We start from the raw sequence: 18,908 nt of genomic DNA, 5'->3' as shown, positions 1-18,908 counted from the left end.
CCTGTTGGAGTGGGATGGCAGTATGCAGGACACCACTTGGACTTGAGCCGCTCTGTGAGCCCCCTGCCACTTGGAGGGAGGCCGCCCTGACAGACCCAGAGCTGGGAATGTCTCTTGCCAGGCCTCCCCCTCAAATCCCTTATTGGGATCCCCACAGTGGGGAAAAGGGAACACATAGGCCAGCTTTTCCCCCAAACTGGATCCAGCCCCATGCAAACACCACCAAAAAGTTGTGACAATAGAACAAAAATAATGAAAGAACAAATCAAACAAATAAGATATAGGGAGGAAGGGTGTGACAATCCGAAGGCAAGTGAGTCAAGAGTGGGCGAGGTCTCCTTAAATATCTGGCCAGCTGACCTGAGTGAAAAGTTCAGGCCAGTGGTCCACCAACCAGTCGCGCCCCGGACGAACACATGCCTAAGTGGCCCATTTGAATCCTGGGCTGGGCAAGGAAGGGGAACAGCCAGGCGGGAAAGTTCCCGCCGGGGAGGCAGCAGAGATCCAACAAGCCTCCCTAGCTGGCCACCATTTCACAGCAGCCTCCGCCAGACCCGGCCGAGCCCCTGCCACCTCCCTGTGAGGACTGTGTGGGGACTGAGAGTGTGTGCATGGCCTAGGGTCACACACTTTAACCACTACATGACACTGGCTCCCATTATACTTTTCTAAGCATAGATGAATACAAATGTAAGGTAAATCTGTGTTTAATCACCTTAATGACATAGTGCTGGAGAAGACTCACAGATATACTAAGACTCTGCAGGAGTGGGGGATCAATTAAGATGATCCATCCCCCACAGCCTGATGGATCCAACTGATTTTCAGATGCCATTAAGGGATTTTCCTGGTAATATAGTCATTTTTCTGTTGATGCCTTGATTGACCTCTGGAATGAGGAAATGACCTGAGCAATTCACATGATAGCTCCTAGCTATCCTCTCTCAGGTCCAAGAGCCCAGGCAGCTCCTTGATTCATTGAAGGGTTGTTGATGATGAAAGACAAGGGAGATGGCTAGAGTGACAGGGGAGAAAAACTCGGGCTGAGTTGCCGTCAATATGCAGGCAACACTCAGCTCTATTTAGTTCTGCCTGCATATCCCAGGGAGGCAGTGGAAGCCTTAAACAAGTGCCTGAAGGCAGGTTTAGAATGGATGAGGGGTAACAAACTGAAAATTAATTTCAACAAAACAGAGGTGCTACTGGTGGGGAAAAGATTTGACCCAGGAATCTCCTGTTCTGGATGGTGTTGCATTCCACCTAAAGGAGCAGGTTCATAGTGTGGGCGTGGTGCTGGATGCAAGCCCACTGTTGGATAAATAGGTGGCAGCAATGGTGAGGGATTCCTTTCACCAGCTTGAGTTAGTGACTCAGCTGCAACCATTCCTGGGAAGGAAAAAAAAAGATCTTGCCGCTGTGGTGCATGCTCTGGTTACATCTAGATTAGATTATTGCAATTAACTCTACATGGAGCTGCCCTTGAAGACTGGTTGGAAGATACAGTTGGTACAGAATGCTGTGGCCAGAATGTTATCTGGAGTGGGTCATAGGGACCATATCATTCCAGTCTTGTTACATCTATGCTCGCTCCCAATTTGCTTCCAGACCCAATTCAAGATCCTAGTATTGACCTTTAAAGGGACATGTGGCTTGGGGCAGCATACCTGAAATACTGGACTACCTACTTCCATATGAATCTACCCAGCCACTCCAGTCACCTCCAGAGGCCCTGGTTTGGGTGTCCCTGCCATCTGAGGCGAAACAGGTGGCAACTCAAGAATAAGTCTTCTTGGTCATGTCGGCAAAACTTTAAAACTCCCTCATGAAGGAGATTTGTCTGTTTCCTTCCATCATTATCTTTCACCAGTCGGTGAAGACTTTTTTATTTGGTTTGATATTCTCCCACTAACTCCTCTTATTGGCCCACCTCTCTAGATGTGTTGTTATGTGTGTTTTTGTGTTTATATGTTTTATTGGATTATTTTATTATTATATATACCTTATTTTAAATGCTCTTTAGATGTCTCAAGTCTGACCTGGATGCCCCAGGCTAGCCTGATTTCATCAGATCCCAGAAGCTAAGCAGCGTTGGACCTGGTTATTACTTGGATGAAACACTACCAAAGAATACTAGGGTCACTACACAGAGGAAGGCAACGGAAACCCACCTCTGTTAGTCTCTTGCCTTGAAAACCCTACTGGGTTGCTATAGGTTGGCTGCGATTAGATGGCACTTCACACACACAAATGTCTCAAACATTTTAATGTTTTGATATTCGCAGCCTTGGGGACCCTATTTGGGTGGAAAGGCAGTATAGGAATGGTTTAAATGCTAAAAATGTTAAAAAAATATTTGTTTTAATATGCTAATTGGCATTTGTGAAACCATGATTCAATGTTTCTGATTATGTGACCTTAACATGTGATTCTAAATAGTGGCACTCCTGCATATTCTTAATTATAAGTTTACACCCATGTTCAAAATGCTTTTGTTCAGCTGAACAGAAGTAGAAGCCTCTTTAAGAAACCTTCACAACATTTGCTGATAAAGAGCCTGCAGCACAGCCAAGGCTGAGTACACTGGATAAGAGGTAACGGTATTCAAGTCACATATTTCATTCACATATTTTACTTGTATAGTGCCCTGAAAAAGGCCAGATGGCTGAAATGTTGGCAGACTCCTGCACCAGAAATTATAATAAAATACTGTGTTATTATCTGAAATATGTGAGTTGAACATCTTTTTTTTTTTTTTTAACCTGCTGTTGTGTTTGCTGGCTAGACAGCTTTTCATATTACTTAAGCAATAAGACATGGTAGGGTGTACGTTACTGATCCTTAGCTTGACTTGTTTACTGAGTAATGTTGCCAAGGAACAAGTAATTTCAGCCACCAAAATGATGCTCTAATAGCCCTGCAGTGTACCACTATTAGGTATCTCAATGGTATTAAAAAAATTATCAGAAAAGGAGATTGCTGATTTGTCAAGCTGATGATGCTATGCTAGCATATTACTGGAAAATTATTATATAAAATGCATGGAAGGAAAATGAAAGACAGCTAATGCAGGGAAAAAAACTGGTGCGATATTTAAAATAACGATAGTTGCTACTAGCAACTGAAAGTTAAGCCTTTAAATTGTTTTCTTCAGTAACTTCTTTTGTTCTCAGTTCTATAAAATGTCAGTCATTTATACAGAATCCTTTCATCTATGCAGCCTGCTTATAAGGTCACTTAGAGCTATGGGGCTGAGTACTTTTCATATGAAATCTTGAGGCACATGGTTGCAGTTTTCCTGAGGCTTCATTCCCATTTGCTCAAGTATGTCTGTGTACACAAAATCATACAAGATGTGCTAATGCTACTCCGTGCAAAAGCAAAAAAATGGCAGCTTTAAACACTCAAAGGTGCAAAAAACAAAAAAAGCCCTCTGAAAACAGAAAAGCACAAATATATTTCTATACAGACGGTCTTAAACTGTAGATGTATTCGTTTTCAACCATGATATTTCTAAACACAGATAGATAACAGTTAAAGTACTTAATATGCAATTCATCATAATTGTATACAGCAACAGTGCAATCATAAGGTCACTGCCCTGGGAGTAAGCCCCACTGATCAGGATTATAAGTAGACAGCATGGGCAGTGGCGGATCTATTATGAAATTAAATAAGCTTAAGCTTCAGGGCCCCTAATCCCGGAGGGGCCCTGAAGCAAAATTTTTTAAAAAAAATGAGTGATTTTTTTCCAACAAAATCGATTGAAGCGGGTCAATGCTTTTCCGTGCCTATGCTCTTAGAATGGACCCCTTCCTGAGAAGAAGTATGTTATCTTATTCAGTTAGACACCTACTAGACAGGACTCAATGCTTCTTACCAAAGTAAGTTTTCTCTTGAAGTGCTCCAATAAATTATGAAATAAATGTGAAAGTATATACAGTTTATTTTACATAATATATGTGCATGTAAATGGTTACAAAATTCTAAAATATGTTATAAAGTTCAGACATTATGAGTCTTATACATGTTCATGTATGCAAGCAATCTTAAGCAATCTTTATATCTCTGTACCTCAAACCAGTAATAATATTTCATTCAGGAAATAAAGCAGTTACAGAAATCTTGTAAAATATGGTTAGTGCAATGAATAAGATCTAATTTAGTTAAAAGCATCTTAATTCAAAGTACCTAGAACATCATAAAACATAAGACATACTTTACCTAGTCATGTCATTTGCAAACCTCCCCAGCACAGCAGGGCTTAGAGAGATCTGAAAAGTTCCCAATTCATGTTAAAGATATTTAAACCTTTTTGGTCCTCTATGTGTTATTTTAGTATTTAAATGTCTTTGGTGTATGCAAAGGTTAGAGAAATCTCTGGTTCCATGAGTTCATGTCAGAGCTCATGTCAAAGCATATTTTCAGTCCATGCCAGGACTAAGTTCATGAAACCATAGAGAATTCTCCAAGTGTTTTTAGCCTATGAAAGGCCTCTGATCTATATTAAGATCAGGAAGATCTATATGTATGTGCATGCCATCTATAGCTGTGTCAGAACTAGAAAGCAATGCAAATCTTAAAGCCATGTAAATGTCAGTGTTCTGTGTAAGAACTGAGTGCAGAGGTTTCCCTGTCAGCTAGAGAAACCTCTGACTCATGCTCAGAGAATGTTCAGAATTCTCTCTGTCAGCTAGAGAAACTCTGACACATGCTCAGAGAATAAGCTCCTGGTCTCTTCAACTCTTTGAAGGGCTGAAGAGACCTGTATAAAGGGAGCTATAGGTTTTACAATCTCCAGGTCTGTCAGGACTGGGAGGCCTATACAAGGCTAGATAGATCTTAGTGAGAACTCATCAATCCCTGCTAGAATCAATGAGTTCTCAGTATTTCCATTTCAAATATGGAAAGATCTAAACTCTTAGACTCCACACAAAGATTGAGGTCTGCAGGCATTCAGTTCAGATATCCAGTGCTAGCAAGGGCTGGCTATCATGAAAAGAATCTCCCTTTTAGGGGGTTCTCCAGTCTCATAGTAAAAGTTGGAGAAATCTGTAAGTACCCAGTTCACACAAGGACTGAATACTTAGAGAGTCCTCTTTAGGCAAAAAAGTCTTAACCCATATGGAAAGTCTGAGAGCCTCAATCCACGCAAGAATCAAGGTTCAAAGCTTTTACATCCCAGGTAAGGGATGGAGAGATCCATTCAAGTCAATGGGTATCAACCTGTTAGGAACTCTAACTCTTGGCTAGAAGTTCCTCCTTATATACTTTCCAAGATCAGTATCCTTCCTTACCCTTGACAGTGCTTGGCAAGATCTGATCTTGAGATTGTTCCTGGGCATCAGCACTTTTTGGAACTTCAGCAGCATTGTTGCTTTCACCTTGTAAGGATTACCTGTTAGGTCTTTACTGACCTGGCCATACACTAAACAGTCAGTTTTATGGCTTTATGATATTTCTTACAATATAACTTTCCCCAACATTCTCTTTGTGTTAAGAATACGATTAATTTTATACCTGTCTTACTTTTAAAAGACTCGCTTAACTTTAAAAGGACTTAAAACTTCATATAACATCACATGAGTCATTTCATTACATCATTGCTCACAGACAGCAAATGTTATCAGAATACAAAGGGAAAGTCAGAAACACCTTGATGCTGCTAGCGTTTCAGTAGAGAACATCCTGGGAGCCTCCTCGCTGGCTTCAAGGTCAGTTTAAGCTGAGTCATTTCCTTTGAGAATCAGGCTTCTGAAAACCCTGTTTTCTCCTTACACATGAAGCTTATATGGAGTTCAAATGGGAAAATTCTATATTTTTCTTCCATTTATTCGTTAGCCCGCAACAGATGGAGTTTTTTTTTAAGTTTTTGTTATTAAAATAAGGCTACTATTGTAATAGAATCATAAGCCAATGGGTTGAAATACTTAATATTGACCTTAGGATATGCTCTAATACCCATTTAATGTGGCCTCAAAATGTCCCTGTAATTGGTCAAATTTCAAAATTTTCTTAGGGGCTTGCAGTGCCTGAACTCCCAGCTACATGGGTAGTCATTTCAAGGTGGGAACCAACTTGCCATCACAGGTCCCATCAGGCACGGGCCTTGCCCACTTGCCTGAAAGATGGGACAGGTGCCACATTGGGGAGCAGTGCACAGATCAGCTGCAGGTGGCATTTTGACATGCCACTGAGTGTCTATCACTGCTTTAGGAGATTTCTATAATTCCACTGCTTGCTGTGTGAATCTGTTGGAGCTGGGGGGGTGCTCTATTTTGTTATGTTGGATACCTGTGGCTTCATTTACATATGAATTATCATCCTCCTTTCTTAGGCAAACTAAAAAACAGCTAGAGACTGGGAATGCTATGATGAATTAGCTTTAGCAGAAGGCAAACTAAACATTTCTTTCTCAAAGTTATGTCTTTTATACAAGTAACCTGTGGAGAAAGTTACCATTAATGTTTCCCCACATTGACTTCCTAGTAATCTACCCCTTAGATGTGTCCTTCTTCTGTACAGGAGTGAATTAGAATTCTTTGTTCTGTGCATCATCATGTTTTCCCCCCTTGCATTTTCTTATTTATCCCTGACACCAGTATTAGCTGCCTGAAGTGTTAGCAGTGAGGGTAGGGTAACCTCTTAATATTGTTGTGAATAAACATGTCCTCAGTCCACCCCAGGCAATTTCCTTCTTACTAGAGCTGAGCTGCAATAGTTTATTCAGTTTATTGGGTTTCCTTATGCCAGAGATATCTGTTGTGCTTTCAGACATCTCTTGGAATTGTGTCTGCTTTGGAGCCACATGTTGTACACTATAAGGGACACTGAGAAAAGCCATCATAGGCTGGCTGTTAAGTACTCAGGGCATTGCAGTATCCCAAAACCTGATTCTTGGTGGTGGGAAAAAAAACAAAAACCCTGCAATCTCGTCTTATCTGACGAGATCTGGGGAACCTTCCCAATTCAAGTGAGCTAAATCTGTCAGAATTCTTTAAAATACTCCATATCAGCCTTCTCACTAAGCCACTGGGTAGCAGACAGGGCAGGATAATGTTATTATAATTATCCAGAGTTGAAAAAGTCTTCCCCACCCAATTCTAACAGGACTCATAAACTTTTGCTTGTTTATGCTGCGGAGTAATTGACAAGGTTTCCAAGATTCAAGACTTTGCCACAGTGTTGCAATTCTCTGGGACCTTAAAAATGAAACCTCAGGAACCTTTGCAGAACCCCCTCCCCCCAAGGATGTGGTCAGCATTCAGAACTTGTAAACATGCCTTTGATAACCTTGTAATTTGCTGTGCTGTTTGATGAAAGGTTTCATATTTTGACATGAAAACTGATGAAAATTCAGTGGAAATTAAAAGTATACATGTATTATGGAGAAGTGTGGGCTACACTCATAGGAAAGCTGGCACAGTGCTTTTCTGGTAACATAAGAACAGCTCCATGGCAAATCAGATGCTGATTGGAACACGTGAGGGAAAGCAGCAAGCTGAGAATCTTATCCCAGATGAGCACTTTAATTGAATGTTCACATTATTGTCTTTTGATTCCTGTGAACTGTTTTGGGAATTAATTTTTTGGCAGAAAAGCTGGGTGAAACTATTAAAAACACAAAAATTAAGCTGTGTCCCACTTGGCAGCTAAACCCATAGAAAGGTCCTTGCAACCATTTAACACAAAAACATCACTGGTGCATTATAACACATTCACTGGGGAACTCCTCTATCTTTCCCCTATCAAAATAGCAGAGCTTAGCTGAGCAACACAGTAGTAGCTGGGGTCAGTTTAAAATCCCAGGGTAGGCATGACGGCAGGTCCCAGAATGATGCTATGGAAAAGGAAACTTAATATAAATTCCTTGCAATTGCTTTTCAGTTTCAGGAAGTAATTCCTGTTGATAGAAACGTTAAGTGAATGAGTGTATGAGACAGTCCTTTATTATTGTTTCCTTAAATGAAAAGGGTTCAAAGAAGGAGGTGAAAATCAACTTTTAAAAATGCACATACTTGCTAATGTGGCCTTTCACAACAAAAGACTTGTGAAGAGTGATATCATGCCTTGGCAACACTACTAATGACATTCCAAAGGAGAATTGTCTACATTTTCCTGTTTCTGGATTGTGTTCCCAAACTGTCCACACTCTGGGGTTGTATCCCTGCCTCTTTCAAAGAGTTAGAACTTATGGTGACCTTTGGAATATTATTAAATTAAACTTTTTGATCCCCCCAGGCACAAATTAAATATTCTTATTTCACAGGCTGGAAATTTGCCTTTGTGAGGACCTACACGTTCCCAGGAGACTTAGTGTGATTCATGTTCCAAACAGAAGTCAGAACCCCTGTTCTCATTTGCCATTGAACTCCTCATTTGCCATTGAAATAAATATTTTCCAGGCAAGACACCGCTGTCTGAATTTTCATAAGGGACATGACTTTGGTATAAAAAAAAAATTGGGGGGGGGAATGGCAACATCCCTTTCTAATTGTGTGCTTAATGTGGAGTTTGAACTGAAATCACTGTTATCCAGATTTGAGTAGTTGTTTATTATTGATAAACCACAACAGATATAAGATCCAGATATCAGATAACCAGAGTTCATGTTCCCTAGTCACCAGTGTCTTAAGAAAATAGACCTAGCAATGAGTTACCAAAGTGAACTATTGTGAACTGTTGTGTATAACATCTGCCCTCTGCCCCACCTCCATACTCACCACCTCCGGAGGGACCTTTGGGCCAGGTAGAGGGGATGCTAGCGATGGAAAGCCTTCCTCAGGCACCACTGAGTTAAGCAGCTCAACACGTTATGGAGAAAGGGTGAGGACACACCCAAAAATATGCCAGCAGTGGCCTCAGAGCCAGGCAAGCCCAGCATATGCCTCAGAAGGGAGATGGGCTCAGATAGCTGGCTGCACCCAGGAACAGGCTAGTACATAAGAACGTAAGAAAAGCCCTGCTGAACAGACCAAGGCCTATCAAGTCCAGCAGTCTGTTCACACAGTGGCCAACCAGGCGCCTCTAGGAAGCCTACAAACAAGATGACTGCAGCAGCATCCTGCCTGTGTTCCACAGCACCTAATATAATAGGCATGCTCCTCTGATACTAGAGAGAATAGGTATGCATCATGACTAGTATTCATTTTGACTAGAAGCAATGGATAGTCCTATCCTCCATGAACATGTCCACTCCCCTCTTAAAGCCTTCCAAGTGGGCAGCCATCACCACATCCTGGGGGGAGGAGAAGGGGGAGTTCCACAATTTAACTATGTGTTGTGTGAAGAAATACTTCATTTTATCTGTTTTGAATCTCTCACCCTGCAGCTTCAGCAGATGACCCTGCATTCTAGTATTATGAGAGAGGGAGAAAAGCTTCTCCCTGCCCACTCTCTCCATACCATGCACAATTTTATAGACCTCTATAATGTTTCCCCTTAAACTTTTTCTTTCCAAGCTAAACAGCCCTAAGCGTAGTAATGGCTTAGGGCCTGCACAGGTCGACGGAGCCACCTCTTAAAACCTCAAAGAAGGATGAGGCAGGACAGGAGAAGCCCAGCCAGAGAGGTTCTTGGCCCAGATACCCTTAATGCTCTCTGGGCCTGGCCCTGAAGAGAGGGCATTGGAGGAGACCAGGGTCAGCCCTCCCTCAGCCCTCCCGCTAATAATAAACTATTATTAGGCTGGACCAGAAACTGCTAAAGAGGAAGGGTTGTAGTCATGCCTTTGCAGCTAAAAGGTTGACACAAGGCAGGAGAAAGAGGGCTTGGGCTGAAGCTGTACTCTCCTCTTCCTAAACTGACATCCAACCCTTGAGCTTGCAGAAAAAAGGATGCTGGAGGGTGTCCCTGGCCTGGACTCTGGCCTGCTGGAGTTGAAGCCTGATATATAACTTATATTTCTTTGGATATGGAATATTTCTCCTTATAGTATATACTCTGATTTCTTTTCAGATTGTATAAATCTTCTAAAGATTTCTGTCCCTTTATTCTGTGTGTGTATAAAGTGCCGTCAAGTCACAGCCGACTTATGGCGACCCCTTTTGGGGTTTTCATGGCAAGAGACTAACAGAGGTGGTTTGCCAGTGCCTTCCTCTGCACAGCAACCCTGGTATTCCTTGGTGGTCTCCCATCCAAATACTAACTAGGGCTGACCCTACTTAGCTTCTGAGATCTGACAAGATCAGGCTAGCCTGGGCCATCCAGGTCAGGGCCCCTTTATTCTATCTGTCTTTAATTAGATAAGATGGGAGAAGTAATAGTTTTGGTTGGTTGTTTCTATAAAAAGAAAATACATATATTTGTAACCTTATTGCTAGGGTTGCCAACTCTGAGTTAAAAAATACCCGGAGATTTGAGGGTGGACTAGGGTTGCCAGGTTGCTTGGATTAGCCCACTCTATCAGCCAGTTCAGGAGTGGGCCACTAGCATTTGGGAGGTTTGAGTGGGAAAGTGGCCCATCACGATGCAGCACTTCTGAGTGAAAAACCAGAAGTGACACAATTGTATGTTGCACGATCCTTGTCCCAGTGCCTTCCCAAAAACCTCCTGCCAGAAGGGAGGGGACACCTGGCAACCTTAGGGTGGACCCTGGGAAAGTGATGTTTAGGGAGGAAAGGGCCTTGGTAGGGTATAATGCTACACAGTCCACCTTCCAAAGCCATTTTCTCCAGGAGAAGTGGAATAAATGTTTTAAATACATGAATAAATTAGCAATTTATGTAGTCTGGAGATCAGTTGTAATTCCAGGAATTCTCCAGTCCCCTCCGGAGGTTGGCAACCCTATTTAGTGCCTTCATAGGAAAGTTCTTCAAATGGCACCCTTTTATATATTTCTGTACATTTTTTTTCTCCTGATCTTTCCATTCTTTCTCCTTCCCCCCCTATTTTCCTTTTGTCCATATACAATTATTCTGTCAGTATTTTCATCAAGGATCTTTTCTTTCCCCTACAATTTTCTTTTTTCCCATCTCCATATCACTAGTCTTTGCTTTCTATGCTACTTTCTTTGGGAGGTGGGGGAGTCTCCTTTTTTTCTACCTTTTTTTCCATTCAGTATTTCTTACTCTCCTCGTATTTACCTCTTTTCAGAGTTGCCTGTTACTTTTGTATGTTCTGTTTTCTGGGAGGAGGAGTTTAATTTGAGTAGGACTTCCCAGAGCACAACTTCATAACCTCTTTCAGTGATATGGTTAACTCCTGTAAGTTCCGTAGTAATATTAATTAATAGCTATGAGGTTATTGCTATGGATCTGTTCCACTAACTGTGGCAGTTGTCTCCAGTACAAGGATGGTTCTATTCTATTATTTTGCTTGTAATTTCTAAACATATATGAAGTATTCTTACATTAATTGGGTACTAGTATCTGAAAGAATATTATTGGCTATTGTTTTCCTAGATAATAGTATACATTTTTAATGTAAAGATTATATTTTATTCACAGTAACTTAAGAAACAGTAATTTTACAAGCGGGAACCCGCAAGGACTTGTGGGAGGCATCACATTTTCCCTTCCCCCACTATTTCCTCTTTCCCTTTCCTGAGAGCCCCCATAGCCTTTCCCCTTTTCCTGCTTCCTTTTCTCCTTCTAGGACTGCCAGCCTACAGGTAGAGCCTGAAGATCTCCTGGAATCACACTTTTTCGTTTGTTTGTGTTAGATTTCCTTTTTTTCTTTTTCTTTTGCAAACCTAGGGCCCTTTTCAGGTTTGTAGAGAGATCTGTCTTGCCCCTTCACAGCTCCAGTCACCTTATTTACTGTATTTTTCGCTCCATAAGACACACCTGACCCTAAGATGCACCTAGTTTTTAGAGGAGGAAAACAAGAAAAAATATATTCTGAATCAAATGGTGTACTAAACGATTTAATAAGCTACCGGTATATTAGAATAATATTTCAACCATGTAAAGTGAACAGCAGTCAACAGTGGCATTAAGAACCATCATCACTGTCATTAACAAATGAAGAGAGACTTTAAGGTCCGAGTACTCTTCTAGTCTTCTGTGAACCCCAAGAACTCATCATTGCTAGAGTCAGAATTTATTTGTAGCACTAAGGCACTTTTCTTACTTGCCAAGGGGGGAATCAGGAAATAGAACCTGAAGAAACTTTGGCACTTGTTTTTGCCGTCTAGTCGCAGCCGACTTATGGCGACCCCGTCAGGTTTCCAAGGTGAGAGATGTTCAAAGGCGGTTTGCCATTGCTTGCCTTTGCGCAGAGACCCTGGACTTGCTTGATGGTTTCCCATCCGAATAATAACCAAGGCCGATCCTGCTGGATCTGTCGGTCTAACCAGGTTAAGACATCTCAGCCTTCATGAAAAGCAATGGCACAAACTCCATCTTCCAGCTCGGTTTTGCAGAGCAATGTTTGAACTGAAGGCAGGCTAGATATTTCCAAACGGACTGCTTCTTGATTGGAGCCCGATGGTAGAGAAGCAGAATTAAGCCACAACAAAATAAACCCTAGCCATGATTTATGCACTGGAGGTTTTGCCGCTCTCTAGATGCACATTCCCCCCCGCCCATCAAAATTCTCAAAACACTGCATGGGGGTTTATTCTTGAGTTTTGAGGATTTGAATGGGGGGAAATGTGCATCTAGAGAGCGGCAAATCCAAGGCAAAATTTCCCCATGCATAAATGGCTGCAGGGCAGACAGCCCCATTGAACAGGCCACGGATCCGACTCTATGCCCCCCACCCTCCTAAAAAGAGGCCGAGGTTGGAATACCATGCAAAATAAATAGATTAGAGCTGCTCCCCCCCCCCCCCGATTTTGCAATCCCGTGAAGGAAGCTAATTTCGGGCTCTAGCCCAAAGGCAGCTTTATTATTATAGGCCATTTATGCATGGGAGGTTTTGCCTTGGATTTGCCGCCCTCTTGATGCACATTTCCCCCGTCCGAATTTTCAACATGGGCCATTTATGCACAGGAGGTTTTGCCTTGGATTTGCTGCTCAATAGATGCACATTCTCCCCATCCGAGTTCTCAAAACTCAAAAATAAGCCGCCATGCAGAGTTCTGAGAATCCGGATGGGGGAAACGTGCATCTAGAGAGCAGCAAACCCAAGGCAAAACCTCCTGTGCATAAGTGGCAATAGTCTTCTCCCAGGCCACGGGATCCACCACGAAGGGGGCCGCCAGCTGCCTCGTAAAGCTGGCCTAATTGGCCTGCAGCAGCTCTCAGCCCTGCAAGAGAATGAGGCCCCGGGCTTGGCAGCTCCCCCATCCATTACAATGGCTTGTCACCACGAGAGGCGGCGGATGGGGATTATTAAAGGCGACAGGAGATCCCACGGACCCCTCCCCGCCTTTTCCAATGGGGGCTGGGAGTCAGGCTCGGGCCCCCTCCCTGGATTTGGGGGGAAGGCGGCAGGGAAGGGAAGGCGGGCAAAGCCGAGAGGGAAAGGCAGGCAGGCAGGGAAGGAGGGCCGGCCTGATTTTTTTTTCTCTCTCCCCCCACCCCCAATTTCAGATTTCTCTCTTTCTCCCTCCCCCTTTCCACTCCTCCTTCAGGGCTTCCGCCCCACACCTTTTTAAATAAATGCAATCCCAGTTGCCGTTTGGATGGAGTCTCTCCTTGGGTTAAACCTTGCACGCATTGGGTGGGAGGAAGAGAGAAAGGCGTTGCGAGGGAGCGACAAAAGCGCGTCCTGAAGTGTGCAGTGAGGCGGGTTGGGGGGAGAGGGAAGGAACCCAGGGCTTTCCCGTGCAGGTAGAAAATAACGTGGCGTTAACGTGTGGAAAATAACATGGTGACGACCCCCCAGGAAACTCTTCACCAACTCTCCCAGCAGGGCTTCAACCTGATTGGCGGGGACACTCTTGGCGATTCGGCTCCAGTTACCAGTAACACACACACACTTTCACTCCATAAGACGCACAGACATTTCCCCTCACTTTTGAGGGGAACACAGGCAGGTCCTAGGCATACAGTATATACTTTTGTTTGAATATATATTCAAAATATATACTTTTGTTGATAGATAGATAGATAGATAGATAGATAGATAGATAGATAGATAGATAGATAGATAGATAGATATAGATAGATATAGATATATGTAAAAAGTATATATTTTGAATATATATTCAAACAAAAGTATATACTGTATGCCTAGGACCCTGCCTGTGTCTGTCTTCGGTCAATCACACACAGTCTTTTATTAGTCCAAGTTAGAAAATAAACAACAAGACTGACAGTTTTGTGTCCTTTGGCATTTTTGTGTCACAACCACAGACTGAGGGTATTATGTCATCACTCAAATCTGTCAGGTTTGGTATAGGCTGTTTGTCTGTAAATATTGTTTTCCTTAATTTTTCCCCTATGCTGACCCACATGCATACTGTTGGTTTTATATTATTGATATTTCAGAAATCCATTTATTTGCAGTTTTAACTATATATCGCTTGTAGTGTTGTCTTCGTGGCAATATGCTCTAAATTGTGTGTATATCTTGACAACAAAACCATAGTCTTTTTTGTAGAACAGTTTCAAACTATGTCTCCAGCCTTGTTTCAGTGTACCTAACATTCCTGGAAGTTTTCAGATTTTGAGTTTTATGTATAGATTTTGTTTGTTTGTTTGTTTGTTTGGTCCCCACTGACAAGAATGGCCATAGTTTTCCAAGGTAGAAGTTGCAGGGGGAGAGGAGATGGAAAGCTGAAGATAGAGGGACAGTTAATGTAGGTTGGCTGTTGGGTGGGAAGGAGATTGGGTTGCCAACTCCAGGTTAGGAAATACCTAGAGATTTGGGGGGTAGAACCTAGGGAGCGTGAGGTTTGAAGAGTGGAGAGAACTCAGAGGAGTAAATTGCTATAGACTCTACCCTACAATTTCCTCCAGGGAAAGTAGAATCGCCAACCTCCACATGGTCTCTAGAGATCACCCAGAATTACAACCTGCTCTCCAGATGACAGAGATCAATTCCCCTGGAGAAAATGGTTGCTTTGGAGGGTGGACTCTATGGCATTGCACTATGCTGAAGTTGCTTCCCTCCCCAAATCTTGCCCTGCCAAGACTCCACCCCCAAATGTCCAAGAATTTCCCAACTTGGAGCTTGCAACCCTACGGGGAAACTGATCTATGTAGTTGAAAGATCTAGTGGGATTCCATGAGATCTCCAGGCCCCATCTGGAAGTTGGCAACTCCAGAAGGAGAAAAAGAGACAGGAAAAAGAGAGAGGCTATGGAGGCTTTCAGGAAAGGGAAAGCGGAAATAGTGGAGGAGGGGGGACTTAGATGCTTTCCACAAGTCCTTGTGGGTTCCCACATGTTTCTTTCCTATCTTTCAAGAGAGTTGTTGCTTTTATCTTTGATAGTCCATATGAGCAGATATCCAGAGAATGCTAGCCTTAGATAAATTAACAAAAATGATTTGTATGGACCATCCACCTTTAAATTCCTTATTTCCCAAATATTATTCACGTACATATATCTTTCACCTAGGAATATATAACGCTTGTTGATCCATTAACATTTTTTCAATGTGAAGATGTATGTCCCATTTAATGCAGTTTGGAAATGATCTGCAGTACTTTTATGTATAATAATAAAGTACCATTTATTTGCAATTCTGTTTATCTAGTACTGCTTATGAATATTCATTTCATATTTTTCTCTTATTTCCTCTAATTTATTTCCTTACCAAAATAGCAGTATCATTTTGATTTGGATATTTTTAGTGTGTTTCCCCTCCCAAAATGTCAATTTTTTAATGGATTCTCTTTTCTATTAGCCATCTCTGTTTTATCCAGTGATCTGTGGAGCAAAGTGATTTTTATATTTGTAATTTCTATACAGTATTTAACATATTAAACATAATTAATTAACACCAAATTATCTTGTAGAGATGTTTGCTGTAGATACGTATGTGATGCAATAAACATCAAGGTCACAGTGAGTAAAGCACAAGGCAAAACTGATTGTGAGATGGGCAGAAAATCCTGCCTCAGCTGTAAAATTTGGAGTACAATTTTGTGGTGGGGAATTTTGCCTCATTGGGTCTGATTGTGTAGGAAAGCGCTAGCTTTGGTGCTGCTTATGTGCATTATGCATTAGCTCCTGGATTAGCTGCCTTGGGCTGTATCATCTTGAACAATATGGCACCACCACACAGCAAGTACTCCAGGAAGAGTAGATTACGTGATTTGTAGATTACATGGCTGATGTCATCTTGTATTTTCTTGTCCCAAACTATGTTCCTTTACACACATCTGTTGAAATATTAAGCCACCATATTGGAGGCAACTACCACTGTGAGTGAGGAGTGGGCACTGGTAACGTTGTGAAGGAGAGAACAGGGATGTGCCAGGATTCTCTGGCAACAACGCACACTACCCTTGACAGTAGTGTGGGAAAATGCCGGTGCCTCAGAAAGCACTGGAAAAAAATGATATTGTGAAACAGCATTAATTGGGCTATGCCATAGTCACACTGGTGAGGGGCCATGGCTCAGTGGTAGGGAATCTGCTTGGCATTCAATCCCAGGCATCTCCATTTAAATATCTGTCCAGTAGGTGATTCCTGGAACCCTGAGAGAGCCGCTGCCAGTATGAGGAGACAATACTGACCCTGATGGACCAATGGTCTGATTCAATATAGAGCAGCTTCAAGTGTTCATATGAGTCCTTTGTTCTAGTAATGGATAGACAAAACACAGATGTCTTTTTCAGTGTCACATGATGTGTGCTTCCAGTTTTAATCCAGAAAAAAATGGACATTTGGAAATTCCCATTGCTATTGGAGCCCAACCAGATTGCATTGTTTTAGTGGTTTTGACAGTCATAGAATCATAGAGTTGGAAGGCACTACCAGGATCATCTAGTCCAACCCCCTGCCCAATGCAGGAATTTTACAACTACCTCCCCCCCGCACACCCAGTGACCCCTACTCCATGCCCAGAAGATGGCCAAGATGCCCTCCCTCTCATGAACTGCCTAAATTCATAGAAGCAGCATTGCTGACACATGGCCATCTAGTCTCTGCTTAAAAACCTCCAGGGAAGGAGCACTTACCACCTCCCATGGAAGCCTGTTTCACTGAGGAACCACTCTGTTAGAAAATTCTTCCTAATGTCTAGATAGAAACTCTTTTGATTTAATTTCAACCCGTTCTGGTCTGACCTTCTGGGGCAACAGAAAGGAACTCCTCCTCTATATGACAGTCCTTCAAGTACTTGAAGATGGTTATCATGTCCCCTCTCAGTCTTCTCCTCTTCAGACTAAACATACCCAGCTCCTTCAATTTTTCCTCATAGGACTTGGTCTCCAGACCCCTCACCATCTTTGTTGCTCTCCTCTGGACACGTTCCAGCTTGTCTACATCTTTCTGAAATTGTGGTGCCCAAAACTGAGTCCATTGGTATTACTCATTTTTTTGAGGTAGAGTTAAAGTAAAATGCTAGTCATATCTTTTCAGGGAAAACATAAAACTATTTCTTTTTGATGGACTGGCCCTTTAACTTACCAGGAGTGCCTGGAAGGCCACAGGGTGGCAAGAGCAGGCTGAGCAAAGTGACCCCTGCAGAGCTACAGGGATCCATTTTGTAAAGGAAACACTCCATGTTCAAAAATGTCAGCAAATACAAATGGAGTGGTTGTAATAATTTCCATGGTATATTTTAAAGTCAGTGAATATATGGTAATTTGTTCAGTAATACATTCAGATTGCCCTTAATGTTGACATCTACTTTACAAAAACACTGTGTTTTCTCTATTTGTGAACAACATTTTCTTTGCAATCAGGAATTATAAATAACATTTTATATTGCTTTGTCTGGTGTTTCTCCAATAAATCTGGAACTAAAGCATTTCTTGCAATACCATATGAGACCTATTATTCTGAATATATTGTTACTGTGCTTTTATTATTGGGTTGTTTTGAAAACTTCTCTCTGTTTTTGCTTTGCAGCTCTGAGGGACAATAGAATCGAGCTGCTGCGAGCTTCATGGCATGAACTGACCATCAGAGTCACTGATGTGTCACTGTCAGACGAAGGGCAATACACCTGTTCTTTATTTACTATGCCTGTCAAGACTTCCAAGGCTTTCCTCACTGTTCTGGGTAAGCATAGCTGTTGAGAATACCAAAAATGAAAACAGTTTGATATGATAACTATTGTAACTTCCTAGGCTTTAGAAACTTCTTCAGGAAGCATGTGGTCATCATTGCTTTCTACTGCAATTATGGATGGCTTCAGACACTCTGAGAATTAGTATAAAACAAGCAGATACCCTCAAGTAACTTGCGGGAACAGCCATCCCTACATTTGCTTTCTCCCCTCTCCCCCCACCCCCTCTCTGTCTCTCTCTTTCTCCCTGCCCCACCTCTACTCTTATTCTTTCTCATTTTCTCCCTTCCCCCAATGCCTGCTGTCACACTTTTTCTCTCTCACCTTCCCCCTCCCTCCATCATGAACTTGGGATCTTACCAGGAGTGCCTAGGGTTGCCAGCTCCGGGTTGGGAAATACCTAGAGATTTTTGGGGTGGAGCTTGAGGAGGGTAAGGTTTGGAGAGGGGAAGGACTTCAATGCCATAGAGTCCAATTGTCAAAGTGGCCATTTTCTCAAGGGTTACTGATCTCTGTCGCCTGGAGATCAGTTGTAATAGCAGGAGATCTCCAGCCACCACTGGAGGATGGCAACCCTAGTAGTGCCGGCACTCTCCCCTCATGTGGCTACAGTGGAAGGATATGGCAGATCCCATGGCTGTAGGTTGGGGCAGATCTTATTGTGTGGGTAGCTCCTCTTCTGATCTTCCTCCCTCACATGTAGTGCTGCCACCACTGCTGGCTCCCCCACATGCAGCATCACTGCCTCACAGATTACTGAGGAGAGGCAGCAATGGCAGGACCATTGGCGGTGGTTGTTCTTCCTCCTCCCCTGCCCTCAGCTCTGTCTCTGCCACC

At 42.5% G+C, this 18,908-nt stretch overlaps 1 protein-coding gene across 3 annotated transcripts in view; it reads left to right on the top strand.

Annotated features, from left to right (window-relative positions):
* The window catches only part of CADM2 (cell adhesion molecule 2), a 537,284-nt gene that overhangs the window by 349,149 nt on the left and 169,227 nt on the right, over nt 1–18,908 (top strand). For all 3 annotated transcript variants that reach the window (XM_056858351.1, XM_056858350.1, XM_056858352.1), the window contains one exon: nt 17,912–18,064. In XM_056858351.1, coding sequence (XP_056714329.1) covers nt 17,912–18,064 — 153 coding nt within the window. The remainder of the gene's footprint in view (nt 1–17,911; nt 18,065–18,908) is intronic.

The sequence above is a fragment of the Euleptes europaea genome, chromosome 12 (genome assembly GCF_029931775.1).
Source record: "Euleptes europaea isolate rEulEur1 chromosome 12, rEulEur1.hap1, whole genome shotgun sequence".
NCBI lineage: Eukaryota > Metazoa > Chordata > Lepidosauria > Squamata > Sphaerodactylidae > Euleptes > Euleptes europaea.
The sequence above is the reverse complement of the archived record's forward strand: the minus strand, read 5'-3'. Positions and strand labels throughout refer to the sequence as shown.